Genomic DNA, 19,459 nt, shown 5'->3' with positions numbered 1-19,459 from the left:
TAAAGCACTACGGTGCCACTTTGAACAGCTGTGCTACCCCAAGTAATTTTGGGAGCTGTAGTATGTTAAGGATGCCGAGTCTCGTTACCATACCTCTATTCCCTCCACAGAACTACAGCTCCCAGAGTTAACAGTCAATCCCTCTTCACAGGGAGCTCTGGGAATTGTAGTTCTGTAAGAGGAGTAGTCATCTCCTCTCTGCACCCTTAACAAACTTCAGTTCCCGGGCTGCTTTCGGGGAAGCAGTGACTGTTTGACATGGCATTGCAGTCCTTTAAATATATGGTGTGAATATGACCATTTGTTGTACAAGCTTGCCACAAACAAATCGGGACAGTTGCTCAACAAAAAATGAATATAATTTGACCTCCGTGTCAGCTTTGTGCAAGCAATGGGTGAATGCTTAATAAACAGGTGACCCGGAAGAGCCCTTAGAGAGCTTTGTCTCTAGGAAGCTGTGCAGAAGAGAATTCTTGGATAGTGACATTTTTTTCAGCCTGCCATGATTCCAGGAAAGTATCCAAACTGAACTGAATCACAGTCCCTCTGCACCAAAAGCCACTCCAGGTCCCATCAGCTTTCTTAATTTCAGCAATATTAATTTAGTGGGGGGGGGTGTTCGTTTTTGTTTTGGCCATCATTGGGAGTTGGAAATCCTTGCCAACCTACTTCCATGTTACCTAGAAATCTACTAGGAGATACAGAGACACCTTCTGCCCGTGTCTGCGTAAGCAAGTGAAGCTTGTGCATTTTCAGGCTTTATCCACAACAATATATTAAAAAAAAAAAACCCAGAAGTGGAGATTTCTAAAAGAGTGGGAAGTCCTGTATACAATTGGGGAGTGGAGTAGAGACCTTTTCTAGCCAAGGGCAGTATTTCATCATGAGCAATCTTGCGGGGGCCGCATGGCAGTAGTGTGGGGGGCCAGAGGTGTGCAGATAAATGGATGTGACCTGTTGTCACATCCATTTCTCTCTCCCCATCACCAGTCTGAGTTTCTGCAGTCCTGCTCTGAAACAACCCCCTGAATCACCAATAATGGGTTACGCCCCCATAATCTTTTGGGACACACACACACAAAATAATCAAAAATTCTACAGCACTAGGCAGGCTTGTAGTATTTGGAGCTGCAGCCTCTGCATCTTGGTGGCCTTCCTTTGCACACACAAGTATGTGAGTCAAACAAGCCCCAACCCTGTGTGTTGCTCCTTGCAGCTGCAGTTGCCGTGATATGTGTGGGAGTGTGAGCAAACAGCGTGCATCTCTCCATGTGGATGGGTGGTTGTTTTTGAAAAAAAATATTGTAGTTTATTTTGCCTGTGTGCGTGGGTGGACCCAGGAAGATAACAGGGTTCATGATATGGGGTTTCTGAGATGCGGTCTGACAGGTAATAATTCCAACTAAGACAGATGTCTGAGATGCTGGGAATCTATAAAAACACTCTCCTGCTCCCACAGTGGCGGGGGGGGGGGTGCGCCCTTTTGAAACACACCCCCTGGGATTCTTAAGGGGTGAGCTTTGCAACCCAGGGCAGAAAGTGTCCTTTCCAGAAGGAGGCAGAAGACAGCCTGGCGACCAGAGAACACATGAGAAGACCTGTGCTGAAAGGGAAACTGCAGGGTTTTAGGGAGTGGAGTGTTACATTTCAATCTAGCAGCATTGGATCTTTCCGGCTTTCACTAAACACCTGCCCCAGATTTCTTGCAAGGCCTGACCTCTCTGTGTCACAATCAGTGCTGTTTCTTTTCCGCTGCAGTTCAGTTTCTGACAAATAGTACTTTATTTGCCTTGTCGTTCACTACTTAATGTAAGCAGTACATTTATTTTATTTTTCCTTTTATATCCCACCTTTCCGCCAAAGAGCTAATTGGGCTTCCCACCTTTTGACATGGTTTTATTTTACATATATTTATCACCCAGTCTTCACTAGCTCCCGGGCGGATTACAGAATAGGAAAAAGAGATAACCAAATAACAAACAAAAAAAAAAACCACTGACACAAAATACTATTGTCTTTGTTATTTCCTGCTCTAAAGGACCTAAAATGCATCAGGTAGAAGCAGCAATTGGTTTGTTAGGGCAAAGGACTCACCAACCTCAGTCTACTCTCAGCAGGTCTCCAAAAACCCGCCTTCTTTCTTACAACCAAAAAAAAAATAAAGATCCTTCCAGTAGCACCTTAGAGACCAACTAAGTTTGTTATTGGTTTGAGCTTTCATGTGCGTGCACACTTCTTACAACCAGTTTGGGGTCCCCATGTGGCGGGAGGAGGCTGTCTGGCTGTCAGCTTCCTCCTCCTCCTCACTTTCAGTGTTGTCCCTTGTGGAACTCAACAATGAGGAACAAAACTAGAACTAGAACTACGAATAGAACTAAAAACTATTCGTTGGCTCTGCCTGTCATTAGCTCTGGCGCCCCCTACTGTTGGGCTCCCTGCCTTCCAGCCCACCAGTCTCAATGGGGACTAGCCAATAAGCTTGGTTCAGTGTATGAAAGATGGAAAGGCCATAATGGGCAAATAACGTGACTGCCTTTGCCATGTATGAGGTTCTCTTGAAGCTGCCCTCCTGTACCTGGTTGGGAGCTGCGCAGGAGGGCAACACCTTTAAGAGCTTCTGTCTCTTCCAGCTGCGTCATCCTCTTTCAGTTCCTTCTTTTGCTGGTGTCAGGAGTGCTCAGCCTGCTAATGCTAGATTTTCTGTTTACTCCTCCAGCCAGTGGGCATGTGACAAAGCCATACACTGCCAGCGTCATCCTGTGGCGGAGTCCATGGCTTGAGCGGGCACTGCTGAGCTTGGGATATGTGCTGGGAAGAAAAGAAGAAGAGGAAGAAGAGAGGGCCACATGAACCAACATAAGCTCCCTACATAAGAAACAGAACTGGGATACCTTTTAAGATATATAATGAGACACAAAAGCCTCCTGTGGCAGGGAGTTCCACAGTCTGAGCCTTCTGCACTCAAACCAACCATGCCTCCCTCACTAACATCCCTTCTGATGCAAATAGTCTGCTTAGATTTAGTTTGGCCCTTAGACTGCAAATCTAAACACACCTCTTAGGGTTGGAATAGGGCAACCTTTGGCTTTCCACATGTTGTTGGGCTCCGACTCCCATCCCTGCCCTTTGGCTGTGCCAGCTGCAGCTGATGGGAACAGGAGACCAACAGCTGAAGGGCCACAGGCTCCCTACCCTCAGGTCTATTGATTTCAATGGGTCGGCTCTGAATAATAATAATAATAATAATATTTTTTTTATTTATACCCCACCCTTCCCGGTTCAAAAACCGGGCTCAGGGTGGCTAACAACAAATTTAAAACACTTAATTGATGCAACAACAAAAAAGCATAAAATACAGTAGTAGTAGTAGTAGAAGAAGAAGAAGAAGAAGAAGAAGAAGAAGAAGAAGAAGAGGAGGAGGAGTTTGGATTTGATATCCCATTTTATCACTACCCTAAGGAGTCTCAAAGCGGCTAACATTCCCCTTTCCCTTCCTCCCCCACAACAAACACTCTGAGGTGAGTGGGGCTGAGAGACTTCAGAGAAGTGTGACTAGCCCAAGGTCACCCAGCAACTGCATGTGGAGGAGCGGAGACACGGACCCGGTTCACCAGATTGCAAGGCTACCGCTCTTAACCACTACACCACACGTATAAAACGTGAATTCAGAATTCAAAAATTAATTTAGGGGGAAAATCCATCCAATAAACATTAGATGATCACCAGGGTTAGCTGGCTAAATTAGTCCTATTTGGGCCAGCGTAGAGACCAGGGAAGAAATAGCTGTGGGATCCCAGAGCGGGTAATGCCCTAAGTCACTTTATCAACCATATTTGCTTGTAGGTCAAATAAATTTTCTGAATTCCATAGTTTTTTTAATTAATAAAAAGTATTTTTAAATGATGTAATAAAGGATGAACCCCTGAAAACCACTGGGAGGGGGGAGGGAACCTCCCCATGCAGAAAACCTCTTGAAAGGTATGTAAAGAGGCCCAGAAGAGACTGCTTTAGATGAAAAGGCAAATGATGTTCCAGGAGGAACATAGAATGCAGCTGGATACAACCCACTGTCAAATCAGACCTAAGGCTATTGAGAAGCTGCATGGTGTAGAAGAGGCATCAGCAGGAACATCATGGGAGGAGTGCGTCCAACTACAGTGGTACAGTGGTGCCTCGCAAGACGAAAATAATTCGTTCCGCGAGTCTTTTCGTCTTGCGAAGCACGGTCCGTCGCAACTGCGCCTCTTCAAGCGGCTTTAAGAAAAAAGCGCAAGACGTTTTCGTCTTGCGAAGCAAGCCCATAGGGAAATTTGTCTAGCGAAGCAACGCAAAACCGAAAAACCCTTTCGTCTAGCGAGTTTTTTGTCTTGCGAGGCATTCGTCTTGCGGGGCACCACTATACCTCGCAAGACGAATGCCTCGCAAGACAAAAAACGTGCAAGACGAAAGAGTTTTCCGTTTTTTGAGTCGTTCCGCAAGATGAATTTCCCTACGGGCTTGCTTCGCAAGACGAAACGTCTTGCGAGTTTGTTTCCTTTTTCTTAAAGCCACTAAGCCGTTAATAGCCGCTAAGCCGTTAATAGCCGCTCAGCCGCTAATAGCCGCTAAGAGCCGTGCTTCGCAAGACGCAAAAACCGCAAGATGAAGAGACTCGCGGAACGGATTAATTTTGTCTTGCGAGGCACCACTGTACCACACCTCTGGCCTTTGGAAGCACTAATGCTGCCCGAAGGGTAATGCCAAAGGAACAGTGACCCTTTGAGGAAGCTGAGACCTTGATATTTGATCAGACTAACTGCATTCTCAGCTAATTTGTAGTGGGCACAGAAGCTATTTCTATTTCTAGGAGGTGCAATGTTACTACATTTGCTGTTTTTGTTGCATGTTGTTGTTTCATTATAGCTGTTATCATGATATTGTTATTGCGTCTGTTGATTTTTCGGGGATGTACCACTGCTTTCATGCTGAAAGCTGCTCTGAGCACAACTCTTTTGTGGAAAGACAGCGTACGAATAAAAGGAGGAGGAGGGGGCTGGAATGACCTTTGGCTGCCAGCTCCCCTTTGCCCTTGCCACTCGGACGAGAGAGGCTTTGGTTCCCCCCCCCCTGCGCAGCAGTCATTTGGCAGCCCTCTGACTTTTAACAGCTACCCGGAGAATGGAGAGACCTAATTATTCATGGTGAAAGTGGCAATCGGGTCACAGCGAGGTTACGGGAAAGGGAAACAAAACACAGGGCATCTCAGCTGACTGCACACACCGGGATGTGGTCTGGTGTAAGTGCCGGTTTTATTCGAATGTATTCTATTTCTTAGCTGGTTTCAAAAAGAACAAAAAACAAAAATATGAAGTAACCCAAAGCGACTTATAACATAGTCCAACTTTCTTTCTTTCTTTCTTTCTTTCTTTCTTTCTTTCTTTCTTTCTTTCTTTTTCTTTCTGTAGTTCCTATGTTTTTATTGATGATGGTTGAGAAGAGAATGGATAAATTAACATGCACTGGGTAAGCAACAGCTTTTGTGGCTGATGGGAAAGGCAGCTGGGCTTAATCAAGGTTTTGTAACACTGACTTTATCCTTAAAGAATAGTGTATAGGTAGAAGTACCCGGCCCCAAAATGATAACTGAGCTACCTTTATCATTAAGTACAGTGGGTTACTGCTGTGTACATTCATACAGGTTTGCCTGTTATTTGATTTTTTAAAATGTAGATTTCATAAGTTCTATTCATTAAATGCACAAAGCTTCCTTAGGAAGGTTCCCCCCCCCCCAAAAATATGCATCAATAATAAAAACCATAGTCCAACTTTAAAACTTAATTTTTAAAAAAAAACTGGAACAGAATAAAAACCTCAAAACACACCCACAATATAGGCTTCATTGGCACTATACATTTAAAGCAGTATTGTACCTCTTCAAAGTAACGGCTCTCGCCAAAGATTCCTGGGACAAGTTTTGGCACAGCACTAGGTGAAGCTTAAGAATTTAAGAAGAGCCTGCTGGATCAGGCCAATGGCCAATGGTCTAGTCCAGCATCCTGTTCTCACAGTGGCCAACCAGATGCTTGTGGGATCTGAGCATGACCCCAGTCTCCCCATTCATGAGTCCCAGTAACTGGTGTTCAGAGCCATAATGCGTCTGACAGTGGAGGCAGAATATAATGCCTGATAGCCCCTGATACTTACAGGTATCCTCCGTTAATTTGTCTGATCCTCATTTAAAGCCATTCAAACTTCCCAACATGGAGAGGCAGTGATGGAGGGTGGGGAGGGGAGAGAGAATCTGCCCTTGCTGGTTTTCCTACCCGTCACAAGGCTGTAAAAGGAGCAGGAACATCTGTCCATTAAAAGGCAGCAACCCTAAATCACGATAGTCAGTACCGGTCTAGATGACAGATAAGTCTGCCAGCAGCTGTTAACTGTGTTTGCTAAATACCACTTTCATGCACTGAAGCGATCTATGTCTTCTTTTTCAGATCAGATTTATTTAGAAAAAGTAAAACAAAAACAAAAAAAACCCCATCCATTGCAACTGAATGAAATTAAATCTAATTGCACGATGCAATTTAACTAATACACCCCATAGGCTTACATTTAACACAGCCCAGAAAATAGTCAAAATATCCCAGTGAATATTTTACTAGAGTTTGGTGTTGTTCCAGTACAGTTATACCTCGGGTTACAGATGCTTCAGGTTGCTCGTTTTCGGGTTGCGCACTGTGCTGAACGTGGAAGTACCGGAACGGGTTACTTTTGGGTTTCGGCGCTTTGCGCACGCACCGAATCGCGACCCACATGTGCGCAGAAGCGGTACTACGGGTTGCGAACACTGCAGGTTGCGAACGTGCCTCCCGTACGGATCATGTTCGCAACCCAAGCGTCCACTGTATCTAAAAAACTGGAGCCCATTCTATAATTAAGAGTCATTCCTCTAGTATAAACCTTTCCACTTATCATCATCATTTATATTTTTGATGATCGGAGTGTGAATAACGTTCCTTGCATAGGTAAGATGCTGCTGTCTTGCATCTCTCTGTCAGCAGACTTCAGGGTGGGGAGACCCTGAGGATTGCAGAACAAGAACAAAAAACCTTTTAGAAAAAGACACACCCTCCACAAACCCAGTCTCATTAAGGACTGGACATGGTAACTGATCATTGCCTCTTGACTGCTGGAGGGAGGTGGGGAATGAAAGCAGGGTGGTAGTGGAATGGAGACACTAGAATCCTGAACAGGAGCGCTCCACACTGCAACATTTTGTTGCAGATCCCATCTGCAGAACTTCTAATAACTGAGAACTCTGCTGCAATTGCAGGTGATGTGGGGAAAAGGCCCACCCACTTGTCTCTATAGCAACAGGGCAAGCTCTTTGGATATGTAAATAGAGGTACTTGGCTGGCCAGCTCAGGGCATTATCTTGAAGGGGAACATGGTTAATAAGGCCTAGAAAGGCTACAATCTTACAAAGAAATGGTCTCTAACAGATTGTAACCTCACAGATCACAGGTTTGGGAAGGGACCCACAGGTATCATTCAGACTGACCCCACAATATTACAACAATGTGTTAAAGCAGTTGAAGGTATCCAATAATTTTTTTATAAATAAACGTCCGGCGGGAGGTTTCTCATTCTGACCATTTACAACGCTGGTCCAGATGCACCTGGGATCTAATGTGGGATCAACCAGCTTTCTCTGTGCGCATACGCAGTTGTGGTTTCTGACACAATCTTGGGCCTTTGGGATCTGTGAGACCTTAATCTGCGGCATCCTTCTCAAAACAGAACAACATTGTTAATTGCTTCTGATTTCCCCTCAACAAAACGCAGCCACCATAGAGGGGACGGATGGGGAATGGAATGTATCAGCATCACATAATCCTTTCGATTCTCAGCGAGGATTAGAGAAAGTAACGCATTGGACGATCCTCTGGGACTCTGTGTGTGGCTCGGCATTTCAGTGCGACAAACTAATTGCTTGATGTGATTGTGAATAATTTACTCAATGCTGCTCTTTCCACCCCCATGCAAAGTCCCCAGCTTTTATTTAATTGCGGGTGTGTGAGGAGGGGTCTCTTTTAAAGATGGAGACAAGGGTGGATAGGCAGAGGGAAAGATGCTGGCTGCCACTCTTAGACAACAGCTGGAGAAAAAGGCACGCAAATGCCAAGAACAAGGCACTTTTGATGAATGAATAACGAAACGGGGCCTTTAACAGTGGAAAACATCCTACCCATCATGCTCTGCAGTTGGGACATTTGCATGTCTGGTGGAAAGGGCTCTGCAGCCACACTCAAGAGCAGGGGTAGGCAAACTAAGGCCCGGGGGCCGCATCCAGCCCAATTGCCTTCTAAATGGACGGTCCGGGAATCAGTGTGTTTTTACATGAGTAGAATGTGTGCTTTTATTTAAAATGCACCTCTGGGTTATTTGTGGGGCATAGGAATTCGTTCATTTATTTTTCCTTCAAAATATAGTCCGGCCCCCCCACAAGGTCTGAGGAACAGTGGACTGGCCCCCTACTGAAAAAGTTTGCTGACCCCTGCTCAAGAGTGTGCCAGGTGGAGCAGGGGTGAGCTAGCTTTTTCATCCCGAGGGCCACATTCCCCTTTGGACGGCCTTCCAGGGGCCTCATGCCAGTCGCAGGTGGGAGCAGAGCCAAAAGTGGACGGAACAACATTTGCACCATTTTTGTACCTATGCAAAGTAGAACAGTTTATACTCACCCTGCATCTCAATCCTCCATCCAGGTGAGCAAGAGGCAATATGAGAGCTAGGCCACAAGCTTCTGGGAGGCTGTGAATTGAGGCAAGCCAGAGATGTGGCCAGGTCATGGCTAGGAAGGAAGTGGGGCCTGCGGGTAGTCCTTAGAGAGAGGGCTGCATTTGGCCTTCCAGAGCTGAGACAGAGGGAGGGGAGAGCGCTGTTGAACTCAGGTCCTACTTGTGTGTTTCCTGGTTCGCTCCTGTGAGAACAGGATGGTGGACTAAATGGGCTTTGGGCCCGATCCAGAGGGATCTTTTTATGCTCTTAAGAGGGTTAATTTTCAGTGGCAGAGGAAGCAGAAAACGGACAACCCAGACTGCAGCAGCAGCAGCAGCAGGTCACTCTAGGGAAGGCTGCTGTGTATTCAGTGACAGCAGACATGTGGAATGGCCCAAAATGAGGGATGAACAAAGAGCAGAAGAGGTCATGGGACACCTGCTTGCAAATTGGGTACAGCAGGCTTGACGCCCGCGCTGGATGTCGGGGTTCCTGGCTGGAAAGGGTGACAGGAAGAGGGTTGGGAGCGAAGTGTCAGCGAAGCAATACCTGAGGGGTGGAGGGAGCCACACTTCTGCTAGCTCAAAACTAGGTCAGTTGCTCCGCTGCGTTAAAAACTAGTACAACCCCCGGTGTTGACATGTTTGCAGCACCCCGGCTTTCCCTGCGCCAAGCCTCCCGCTGGAACTAACACTGCAGCTCCAACCGTAGCTAAGCTGAAGGCAAGATGCCACTCTGTGGGGAGGCCCTGCCCCGTTTCTGGGAGGGGAAAGCAGCGCAGCATCCCAGATACTGAAGCTGCAAGATTGCTGACGGCACAGGAGCTTCTGGGTCGCCCCCCCTCCCTTGGTCCTTCCCAATGAGGACCCCAGACTATGAAATTCAACAAGTGCTCTTACCCGTTTATTTGAAATCAGCACACAATTTCAATGCAATTATTTCAGGACTCAGCATGCCAGACCTGCAACAGAATGTTGCCGTGTGTAAACTCGCCTCCCAAGACTTCTGCTTCTGTTTTGGGACTCCAGGCGGACAGTTAAGACCTTCCTCCAAAAGATTCAGTTCCACTGTCCATGTTTTATGCAGAAGCCCATCCACATTGGCAAGCCATGGCTTTTGAGATGCTTAATTCAATTTAGAATGATTTCTAAAATGGGCTGCTGATTTTTTTTAAAAGGGTTGACGGTTGTTGGTTTTTTTATTTTGTTACTTCTGCAAAACCTCAGTGTTTCCCCAGTGGATGTCAATATCCCCCTCTTGTTTTAGTGCCAATGCTGTCAGCACTCAACACCAGAGGTTGTTGGTTTTTTTTTCTCTTGGGGTACTTAACTATTTGCTTTGATGCTTAACGAGGTGTTGCTCTTTAAAGGGGGCAGAACTGGAAACTAAATGCTGGGTTAGGATGATCTTTTGTCTCTTATATAGCCAGCCCAATAGTCTATTTGGAAGCTAATCAGTGCAAGGCTCACTAAAAGAAAGGGAAGGTTCCCAGGGACACAGAGCGTCCCATGGTGCATCTGCAGCAGCACAACCAGGCGCCTTCATCTACCCCACCTGCAACAAAACATCTCTCTCCTGTATCCGTCCCCATAGCAGCCGCTGTAACTCTCCAATGGTTTGACTTCACTCCCAGAGGCACATTCCTCCACTGTCTCCCATGACTGACAGATGCCAACCCAACCCTAGTGCAGGAGGATCGGATGGGGGCTGGCTACTTGAAAGAGGGGGGGGGGGAACCCTCAGGTTGTGATTTCAAGACCATTCCCCAGCAGCGATTGGCAAAGCATTTCACTCTCACTTTCCATTCCTGCTCTCTCTCAGGAAGCTTTCCCCACCCAGGACTCACAGAATAAATACAAAGCACACACTCAAAAAACAAGAGCAAAATCTCCAGGCTGTGCGAAGGACAGAAAATGGGGGATTGCAGGGACGGGGACTTTTAAGCATCCAAGGAAAAAAAATTACTGGAGCAGAAAAACTCGAGCCAGCACAAAGCCAGCCAGAAGGCAAATTCCTGGGCTGCAGCAGCAAGCTTTGCTAACCCTTGGCACGGGGGGGGGGGGGAGCCAGACGTTTCGACATGGCAGAAGAGATATCCGAGGGGTTCCACTCCATGGCCAAGGGCTCCAGCAAAATGAGGCTGCACACCACTGCCTGGAGGGCCCCTGTCCTATTTTAGAGAGCCCTCACAGCACAATCCTATAAACCCGTCGACTCAGAATTAAGTTCAACAAGGCTAACTCTCAAGGGAAATGCATTCAGGATTAGAGTCTTCAACTCACCCCCCCTTTTTTTTTGGTTTGCCTTTTTGACGTGGGAGGGGTCCGTTTCCAGTCAAAGAAAACACCACATGCCATTCCCATTTTTTTCAGCCAAGGGATCCTTTGTACATCTGCTAAGGAACTATTGTGTGGTGCAAAGGATTCTGGGGCGGATTGTGAGGGGCTCTCACACACAGCTTGGCCAAGGCACCAATCCAGCTGGGCCTCACCCTACCCCTGAGTGAATTAAGAGGGTGCTATAGAAGGACCTACCGCTGCCCTGCGCCGCAAAGGAAGATGGGTGTAGAAGTCAGAGGGAGGTCACAGAAATGGAGATGGTCGATATTCTACCCAAATTGATGTGTTTTGGAAGATCATATTTTGAACAGCTGGCAGAATTCCGGAAGGCTTCTAGTTGACCATTGGGAGAACATGGGCCACTGGCCTGATCCGCCAGCCAGGCACTTCTTAGGTTGTTAGAAGCAACAAGTAAATTTGTAGGAAAATAAGGACTTTATTGGAAAAGAACTACAATGAGAAATGCTAGGATAATATTCAGAAATATAGCTTCCCTCTGTTGTAATGCAGCTGGGCACATATCTCATATTCACTGTGTGTGAGAGTGTGAGGGAGAGACTATGGATGATAATGTATTTAATTCTTGTTGTTAATAGCTTAAATATCTATTTTGCTAATATAAAACTTGATTTTGTAAAGCAAAATCAGATTCCAAAAATAAATCGTGCTTTGGTTGTGTTTATTTCACTAGCAGTGACAGAGCTGGGGAGGCAAAAAGGATAGTCAGGTGAACACCTCCGCTTCCCTACTTGTCAGAGGATCTGGATAGCAGAGTTTTCATCCATTAATCCGTTCAAAGTAGACTAGAGTAGACCACAATCTTACAGGATGCTTGCACAGGAGGGGAGGAGTTTAGAAGGGAGGGCATTTCCAGTGGAGGTGCTCCCCCTAGTGGTACCCAAGTAGCAAAGTCCGTCAAACCTTACATTATATGGAAAGATAATCACTAGATAGTCGTCAAACTGGAGGCAAAACTCCTCCCCACCCACAAATATAAAGCTCATCCCAGATCCTGAGCAGCTGTGAGGCTCCAGCCATAAACCACAAGCTTAACATCAGGATGCCCAATCTGTTTTATGAGTGACTTACCATTCTCAAATTATTTGGAGTGGGGCGGGTGGGGAGGAAGGCTGATCTACATTTTGCCCTGTGCTGCTCCACACTGCAGATGGTGAAAGAGAGTCCTGAGAGGGAAGACCAGTTTTCCACAGCTGCACTATTTGCTCCAGACGTTCGAAGGTCTTAAATGATCACTGGTGCAGGCTCTCCTGGCGATCTGTCCTGGAGATCCAGGATAACAGCATGGCCTTTTCATGTGTGTGTGTAGTTCAGCTTCAGTATTCACGCACCAAGGAACAAAGGCCAATTCTAAAGCCGCAACCCTGGAACCCTGGGATTTTTCATGTTGCTTTCCTTTTCTTCTTAGGCCTGCCTGCTTCAGCCCCGTCCCCTGCCTTTGCTCCCTCTCCGCCTAGAGCCCGCAACGAAGGCAGCTGCAGCTTGCTGCCGATGGCCCAAGCCCAGAGGCACATCTCCACACGGTGAGGCGTCCAGGCCTGTTCTGCATCAACTAGGAAATGGATTAAGAACAAGGAATTGGTTGGGCTGTGTGCTTTGAGGATGTAGAAACCCTGAGACTGGGGGACAGCGCCAGTTCCCAAATCATGCCCCTCATTGGCCCTGCCCTGAGCCCTGCTTGGGTTCTGCTGCACAATTGGAATTTGTCCTTGAGCTGTGATCTGGCTTCTTGTTTGCCTGGACGGAGGGGAGTGTGTGTGTATAGAAGGAAACACACCCTTTGTGAGCACTGCTCACTTCTGCCTCTGGCTCAGTCCCCAGAAGGTTGTCTACAAGGGAATATGGCTCTCTGACTGAAAAAGGTTTCCCCAAGAAATACTACTGAGCTAAATGGACCAATGGTCGGATACAACATAAGGCAACTTTCTATGGGAACTGGACAAGAAAGCTGGAAACACACAGGAACAAATAACGGCAGAACCAGAAGAAACTTGACTTGTCTTGGAGCTTTTAAATAATTATTATTTTAAGTGAAGAGGCAGGGCTTTAAAGGTGGAGACAGAATCCTATTGGTGGGCAGAGAGGAAGGGTCTCTTCCTGGCATATATGGTAGCAATGGAATGCACATAGAAGGTTTCTGTGAGCTGGAAGTTTGTGTGTTCAGTGTTCTAGCTCACAAGGAGAACCCTCCTCACCCAGCAGGCATCCCCATCCGTTTCAGAGTGTGCACACTGTCCCAACTTCTCCTGCCTTACCTTCGTTTAGCTTCTTGACACAGCTCTGGATTCCGTCAAGGTAGAGCAGGTAGTGCTTGAGGGTGTACTGGACAGGGACAAGGCCTGGCAGAGACTCTACTGCTTCGTCGGCCATAAAGGCAGCTGCTTCCGGGGCTCCGGAAGTCAGAATCGCTGCAATGGGAGCAAAGGCAGATGTTGGGGAGGATGGCGGGAGAGCAATATCACACATGCACCTTGAGCTCTCGACATCTTCAGGGTAGTTCCGAAGCTACAAGATTCTTAAAGAGAAGGAAATAGGAGCAGAAGAATCTGCATTATGCAGAGTAAGGTAAAGGGACCCCTGACCATTAGTCCACTCGTGGCCGACTCTGGGGTTGCGGCGCTCATCTCGCTTTACTGGCCGAGGGAGCCGCCGTACAGCTTCCGGGTCATGTGGCCAGCATGACTAAGCCGCTTCTGGCGAACCAGAGCAGCACACGGAAACGCCGTTTACCTCCCCGCCAGAGCGGTGCCTATTTATCAACTTGCACTTTGACGTGTTTTCGAACTGCTAGGAGCAGGGACCGAGCAATGGGAGCTCACCCCGTCGCGGGGATTCGAACCGCCAACCTTCTGAACGGCAAATCCTAGGCTCTGTGGTTTAACCCACAGCACCACCCGCGTCCCTTATTATGCAGAGTAGGACCATCTTATTCCTTCGTGTCAACTCCATCCAAAGCAGGTTGAATCCTCCCTTCATGACCCCTAAGGATCCAGGTCTCGCTGTCCCCTCCTCAGGCCGTGCCCCACCCTCAAATGCTCTTGCCTGGCTGGAGTGCCTCCTTCAGCTGCAATCATAATGCCTCTTCCTTGCCTGACTTTTGCATGGCTGGGATGTTCAAAATCTGACTTTGTATAAGGCAGCCTCTTATGCCCCCAGCAGTCCCAGCCAGCAAGACTAGCCGTCGGGGATGACGGTTCTCGTAGCCTAACAACATCTGGAGGGTCACAGATTAGCCACCCCTGCCCTCAAAAGGCTGGAATTATTTTTATTTGTAAAGCACCGCTGCTGCTGCTCATACAGCTTGACAAGATTAAACCCCGTGGATCCTGGCTGAAAGCTTAAACAAACAAGCAAAAAATTTAGACCAATATGTAGCAGTCTGTAATAAACATGGGGCAAGAATATGCCATCTGGAATACGAAACTCCGTTCAGGAAGAGCGGGGTGGACTAGGCAGCCACATTCTTGGTTTAGGTCCCATCTACCTCATTATGCTACTTTAAACAGCCATGGCTTTCCCCCAAAGAATTCTGGGAAATGTAGTTTCTTAAGGATGCTGAGAGCCGTTAGGAGACCCCAGTCCCAGAGTGGTTTCACAGTCAATTCCTCTCCTTGTGGAACTCTGGGAATTGCAGCTCTGTGAGCAGAATTGGGATCTCCTAGCAACTCGCTACACCCCTTAACTAATTCCCAGGATGCTTTGGGGGAAGCCATGACTGTTTAAAGTGGTATGAAACAGCTTTAAATGTAAGGTGCAGATGCAGCCTTAGGCAAGGTTAGGTGGGGAATGAGGGAAGCTCCTGATATTAATTTGAGCCCTATTCATGTTACTTCTGCGTAGGGCATACATGGGCAGAGTGGGACCCCCTCTTGTTCTTTCACTAAGCATGTATGTGTTGTGTGCAAAAAAAAAAAGGAAAAAAGGTATAATTCTTTTCAGGGGTTGTGAATGAAGTGATCCAAATTTGCATTATGTGTGTATGTTTAATTTTAATTCAACTGCTCTTTATTTCTTTCTTCTTGTATGTTATAGAAGTGTCTGCCCTTTCTTAAATAAATAAAAATTCAAGAGAAAGAGAGAGAGAAATTCAGGTTCTGAAGAATCACAGAGTTCCTTAGATGACAGGCAAGCTTCTCTGAAGGGTGGCTTCCCTCTTGTGGAGCAGGTGCTACCTTGCATTGTATAGGAACGTTCCCAGCCCTAATTGGAGTTGTTGGGGACTAAAGCTGGGGCCTTCTGTGTGCAAGGCAGATGTTCCTCCACTGAGCTACCACCGTTCAAAAAGAAACGTTTTGCTGTGATCATGTTCAGAGAACGTTGGGTGAATGAAAGAGCACAATCATTGCTCAAACTCCTTGCAAAATGTGTAGGCAAACCTGCAGGCTTCAGGGCCTTTCCTACCTGAAGCTGTGGCGGGCCCCACAGCCTTGAGTTTGCACAGCTCAGTCATGGCAGCTGCTACGTCAGGGAGGAGCTGGAAGGCTTTTCTGGTACAGCTCTCCACCATCTCGCTGGAGTTAGTGGCCACCAGCTGCTGGAGTCGAGGGCGAAACTTGCCTCTCTGCAGGGAAGAGAGAAGGCAGTCATTCCCACTTGGGCTTACACTGCTGACTTAAAACTAGTTCTGAGTCTCATATGCTCACTCAGGACAGAGCTACGCTATGGAATGCTCTCCCCAGTGAGGTCTGCCAGGCTCCTTTATTGTGCTGCCAGCTTTGCAGTGCCAAGACTTGCCCCCCAGGCTTCTGAATAACTGAGCTGGTGCCATTTTGCTGTTATTGGGGCACTTTGTGTGTGTAAAATATAAAGAGGAATTGCCGTGTTCTGTATGAGTTCTGTTAATGGTATAGTATATTCATGCTTATGATTTTAAATGTTTTTTTAAGTCTCTTGGAGACCTTTTGGAAACAAATGATTATAAAGTCCAAAAAATAAAAATATATTATCATTATTATAATCTGATTATTGTTGTTTCATTTCACAGGCATTTCTCGTTACCTAAACGGTCGGTGAGTATTTCTATTTTATTTTTAACTTCCGTGAGCAGATGGGGTGCGTGAGGGGTAGACTTTCTAAAACAGGGATGGGGAACATGTGGCCCTCCAGCTGCTGTTGGACTCCAACTCCCATCAGGCCCTGTCAGCGTGGTCAGTGAGCAAGGATGGTGGGAGCTGTGGTCCAGCTGTATCTGGAGGGCTGCAGGTTCCTGTGACTACGCACTATCACGCCCCTGGGTCCATGCTGCCTCTGCTCCACACGGCAACCGACTCTGGCAGAATTACTTACGGAAAGCTTCCATTCCATCAGCCTCACCAGCTCTTCTTTTGTCAAGTGTTTGTCCTTCCGCCCGGAAACAGCAATTGGCAGCTCCTCTTGATACCTGCAAATGGTAACACAGGGAAGGGAGTAAAAACAATAAAATGGTTTTGACTAGCATTGAAAAGATCAGAGAGGAGAAACACATTTCCCCCTTCTTCAGTTAAATTGATTCGGACAAAGCTCACAAGAGACAAAAAGAGAAGAACTGCACAGGCCACAGACTTGTTCAATTCATTGCTCTGGGGACTGGCACTGCTCTGCTGCAGAAGTCATATTAGACTATATGATTGGCAGGGGAGGACTTGGTGGCCTAGTTGCTGCTGCCCCCATGAAGAGCCTTTTCAGTGGTGATTCCCTGGATGCGTAATGCCTTCCTTAGTGAGTTGTGCCTGTCTCCATTATCATCAGCTTTCAGGAGGAATTTAAACACATTCATGTTTACCCAAGCATTGGGTGGCTAAAGAATTCTGTTCCTGGCAACCCTGAGATCACTGGATACAGGAATGTTTTTATCCGAAATTGCTTTTAGATTGGATTAATTGTAATCGTTTCAGAATGCTTTTGCTTTGTTTTTAATTGTGTTTCTGTTTGCCACCCTGGGTTCCTTGGGAAGGAAGGGTGGAATATCAATTCAATAAATTAGCAATTCAATAAATAATCTTAGCAGGAGGTCCATTCAGTACGACACAAAAATCAGAGGGGGTAAGTAAGGATACACATAAAACAAAGTGATAAAAATATGAAGGGGACGAATAAGAAACAAGTGTCTTAAGATTCTCCAGCTCTGCTGCCAGTTATGAAAAATCACCACAGTGTTAACGCTGCAACTGAAGCATCAGAACATAAGAAGAGTCCGGAGGCCATCACTATACATCTTCCATAGTTTAGCTATGTGCTATGTTAAGAAGGCCTTCCTTTTGTGCATCCCAAATCTTCCAGTGTTCTGCTTCACTGAATGTACAATGAGAGAGGGAACGCCCCAGAAGCTCTTTGCTGTAGCAGGTGTGCTCTGCTACCTGCTGAAAACATTTACCATTTATCCAAGGCAATGGTTTTCCCCTTCTTGCTCGCTTTGGCCATGACCACATCCTGGTAAACATTCAAAACCGCTCTCCAGTATGCAGGGTCATCACATCCATAAAGTCCTCCTTCCAGCCCCATCATTTAAGGCTTCCTGAAACCGAAGGCAAAAACAAAAGCAGGGAACTAAGCAGCAGGGCCTTGGAGAAAATAATAATAACAACAACAACAACAACGGCATCATTTACACCTCACCTTTTTCCCAACGAGCTCTAGATGGGCCTACGCCTCTCAGTAACTAGATCCTATTTTAATGCCTAATGGCAGTTTACTCTTTTATTGATTATAATGTGTATTTTATTTGAGATTATAATATTGGAACAGGCATTTTATTTGCTTTTTGTTTACCAGATATTTAGAGAGGCCATTGTACTGTAAGGCAGCCTTAACCTTTTAAAAAATCCGTAACATAATAAAAAAACGGATTGCACTGCAAGGTTGCATACTTGAAAGTGACCTCACCCTGAAAACTATGGGGTTCCCCCCTCAATGATTCTGCTTCGGAAGAAGGTGGCAGTTTACTGACCAAGGATGTAAACCTAGCGGAGATCCAACTTCAGGTAGTATCCAATGGTAGTCATACTCAGAGTAGACCCATTGCAACTACTAGACATGACTTAGGCCCATTAATTTATATGTCTACTCTCAGTAGTAGTACTTAGCTAATATAACCTTTAGTCATACATACAAACACCCATATAAATCATGGTGCATATTATGGGTCTTTCCCCCTCTAATTATGACTGAGACCGGATCCAACCTGAGGGGTTTACTCCCAGAGTAAACCACCTTGCAGTACCCCAGTACCTCCTACCCCACTGAAATCACAGGTCTTCAACAGGACAGATTCAAACTTAAGCCATTCAGTAGACTCACTGGCATCCTCATTGAAATCATAGGACTTGTGTGAGGTTTTCTCCAATGGGATGGATCCAACCGTAAGCCATTCTTATAAGCAGATTCATTGTAATCATAGGACTTCTCTCTAATTATGACTAAGATGGGATCCAACCTGAGGGCTTGATTCCCAAAGTAAACAGCCCTGCTGAAATCCACAGGGCTGTCATTTCCCTCTCTAAACCTACTTAGGAGGAGGAGGATAGCAGCAGTTTGTTAAGTTTACCTACCTGGATATCAATCCCACGGAAACCACAGGATATATGGGTCTTTTCCAGTGGGTAAGTCAAACTTATAGCATCGTGGGAATTTTGGGTCTTCAAATCTTAATCATGGCGAAGCTGGGACCCACTCTGAGGGGATGGCTGGGTCTTGGGATTCAACCTCCTTAAAATGCCAGAACTCATGAGATCTTCCAACAGGTCGGATCCAAACGGGGTGATGTGGGTGTTTACTCCCCGAGTAAACAACCCCGGTGAAATCCAAGGGGCTTTCATTCCCCCCCCCCCTTACTTGTACTGTGTTAAGTTTACTTGCCCCATTAAAACCCCACAACTTCTGGAATGGGAGGGATCCAGCCTTAAGCCATACTTACGAGCAAACTCACTGGCATCACGGGACTTCTGGGCCTTCCTATTTAACTATAGGACTGAGCCAGGATCCGACCTGAGGGGTTTACTCATGGAGTAAAGAGCCCTCGCTGGAATCCACGGGGCTTTCATTTCCGCTCCGTAAACCTAACTTGGGAGGAAGAAGCAGCAGCGGCAGCGGTTTAGCCTAGCCTTACCTAAGCGGGAGCCCTCGGTCAGCCAACGGGCCTTGCTCGCGAGTAGCCCCCCCCTCGCAGGATCGTGCCCCGGCCGTTTGCCGTCTCCCGCCCCTCCAGCGCCCTCGGGAAGGCGCCGCCGTGCGTCCGGCCGGGGTCCAGGCGGCGCTCTCGCTCCGCGGGCCGCGCTTCCTCCGGCGCCTGGGCCCGGCCCTTTCCGTTCGCGCGGGCCCCTCCTCCCGCTCGGCCCGCCCTCCTTCCCCGGCTGCGTTGCCTGTGCTGC

The 19,459-nt window shown here is 47.0% G+C and overlaps 1 protein-coding gene across 6 annotated transcripts; it reads right to left on the bottom strand.

Annotated features, from left to right (window-relative positions):
• Window positions 1–1,763: 1,763 nt before the first annotated feature.
• LOC310692707 (uncharacterized protein) lies at window positions 1,764–19,390 on the bottom strand. Of its 6 annotated transcripts, XR_014518845.1 has the most exons (7): window positions 19,198–19,390; window positions 17,467–17,607; window positions 16,401–16,494; window positions 15,516–15,675; window positions 13,370–13,522; window positions 6,184–6,313; window positions 1,764–2,808 (listed from the first exon to the last, which is right to left on the bottom strand). XR_014518845.1 is itself a non-coding variant. In XM_083473889.1 (6 exons), the coding sequence occupies exons 2-6, from the start codon at window positions 17,595–17,597 to the stop codon at window positions 2,753–2,755; spliced, it is 594 nt and encodes a 197-aa protein (XP_083330015.1). In that variant the 5' UTR covers window positions 17,598–17,607; window positions 19,198–19,390; the 3' UTR covers window positions 2,390–2,752. The 6 variants fall into 6 exon arrangements, 5 of the variants coding, with proteins under 5 accessions (XP_083330015.1, XP_083330014.1, XP_083330013.1 ...); XM_083473889.1 differs by lacking the exon at window positions 6,184–6,313 and having other exon boundaries at window positions 2,390–2,808; XM_083473888.1 differs by lacking the exons at window positions 1,764–2,808; window positions 6,184–6,313 and adding an exon at window positions 11,513–12,666 and having other exon boundaries at window positions 18,641–19,390.
• Window positions 19,391–19,459: the final 69 nt, after the last annotated feature.

The sequence above is a fragment of the Podarcis liolepis genome (genome assembly GCF_965112155.1).
Source record: "Podarcis liolepis genome assembly, chromosome: 14".
Classification (NCBI taxonomy): Eukaryota; Metazoa; Chordata; class Lepidosauria; order Squamata; family Lacertidae; genus Podarcis; species Podarcis liolepis.
Note: the sequence above shows the minus strand (reverse complement) of the source record. Positions and strands in the feature narration are given on the sequence as shown.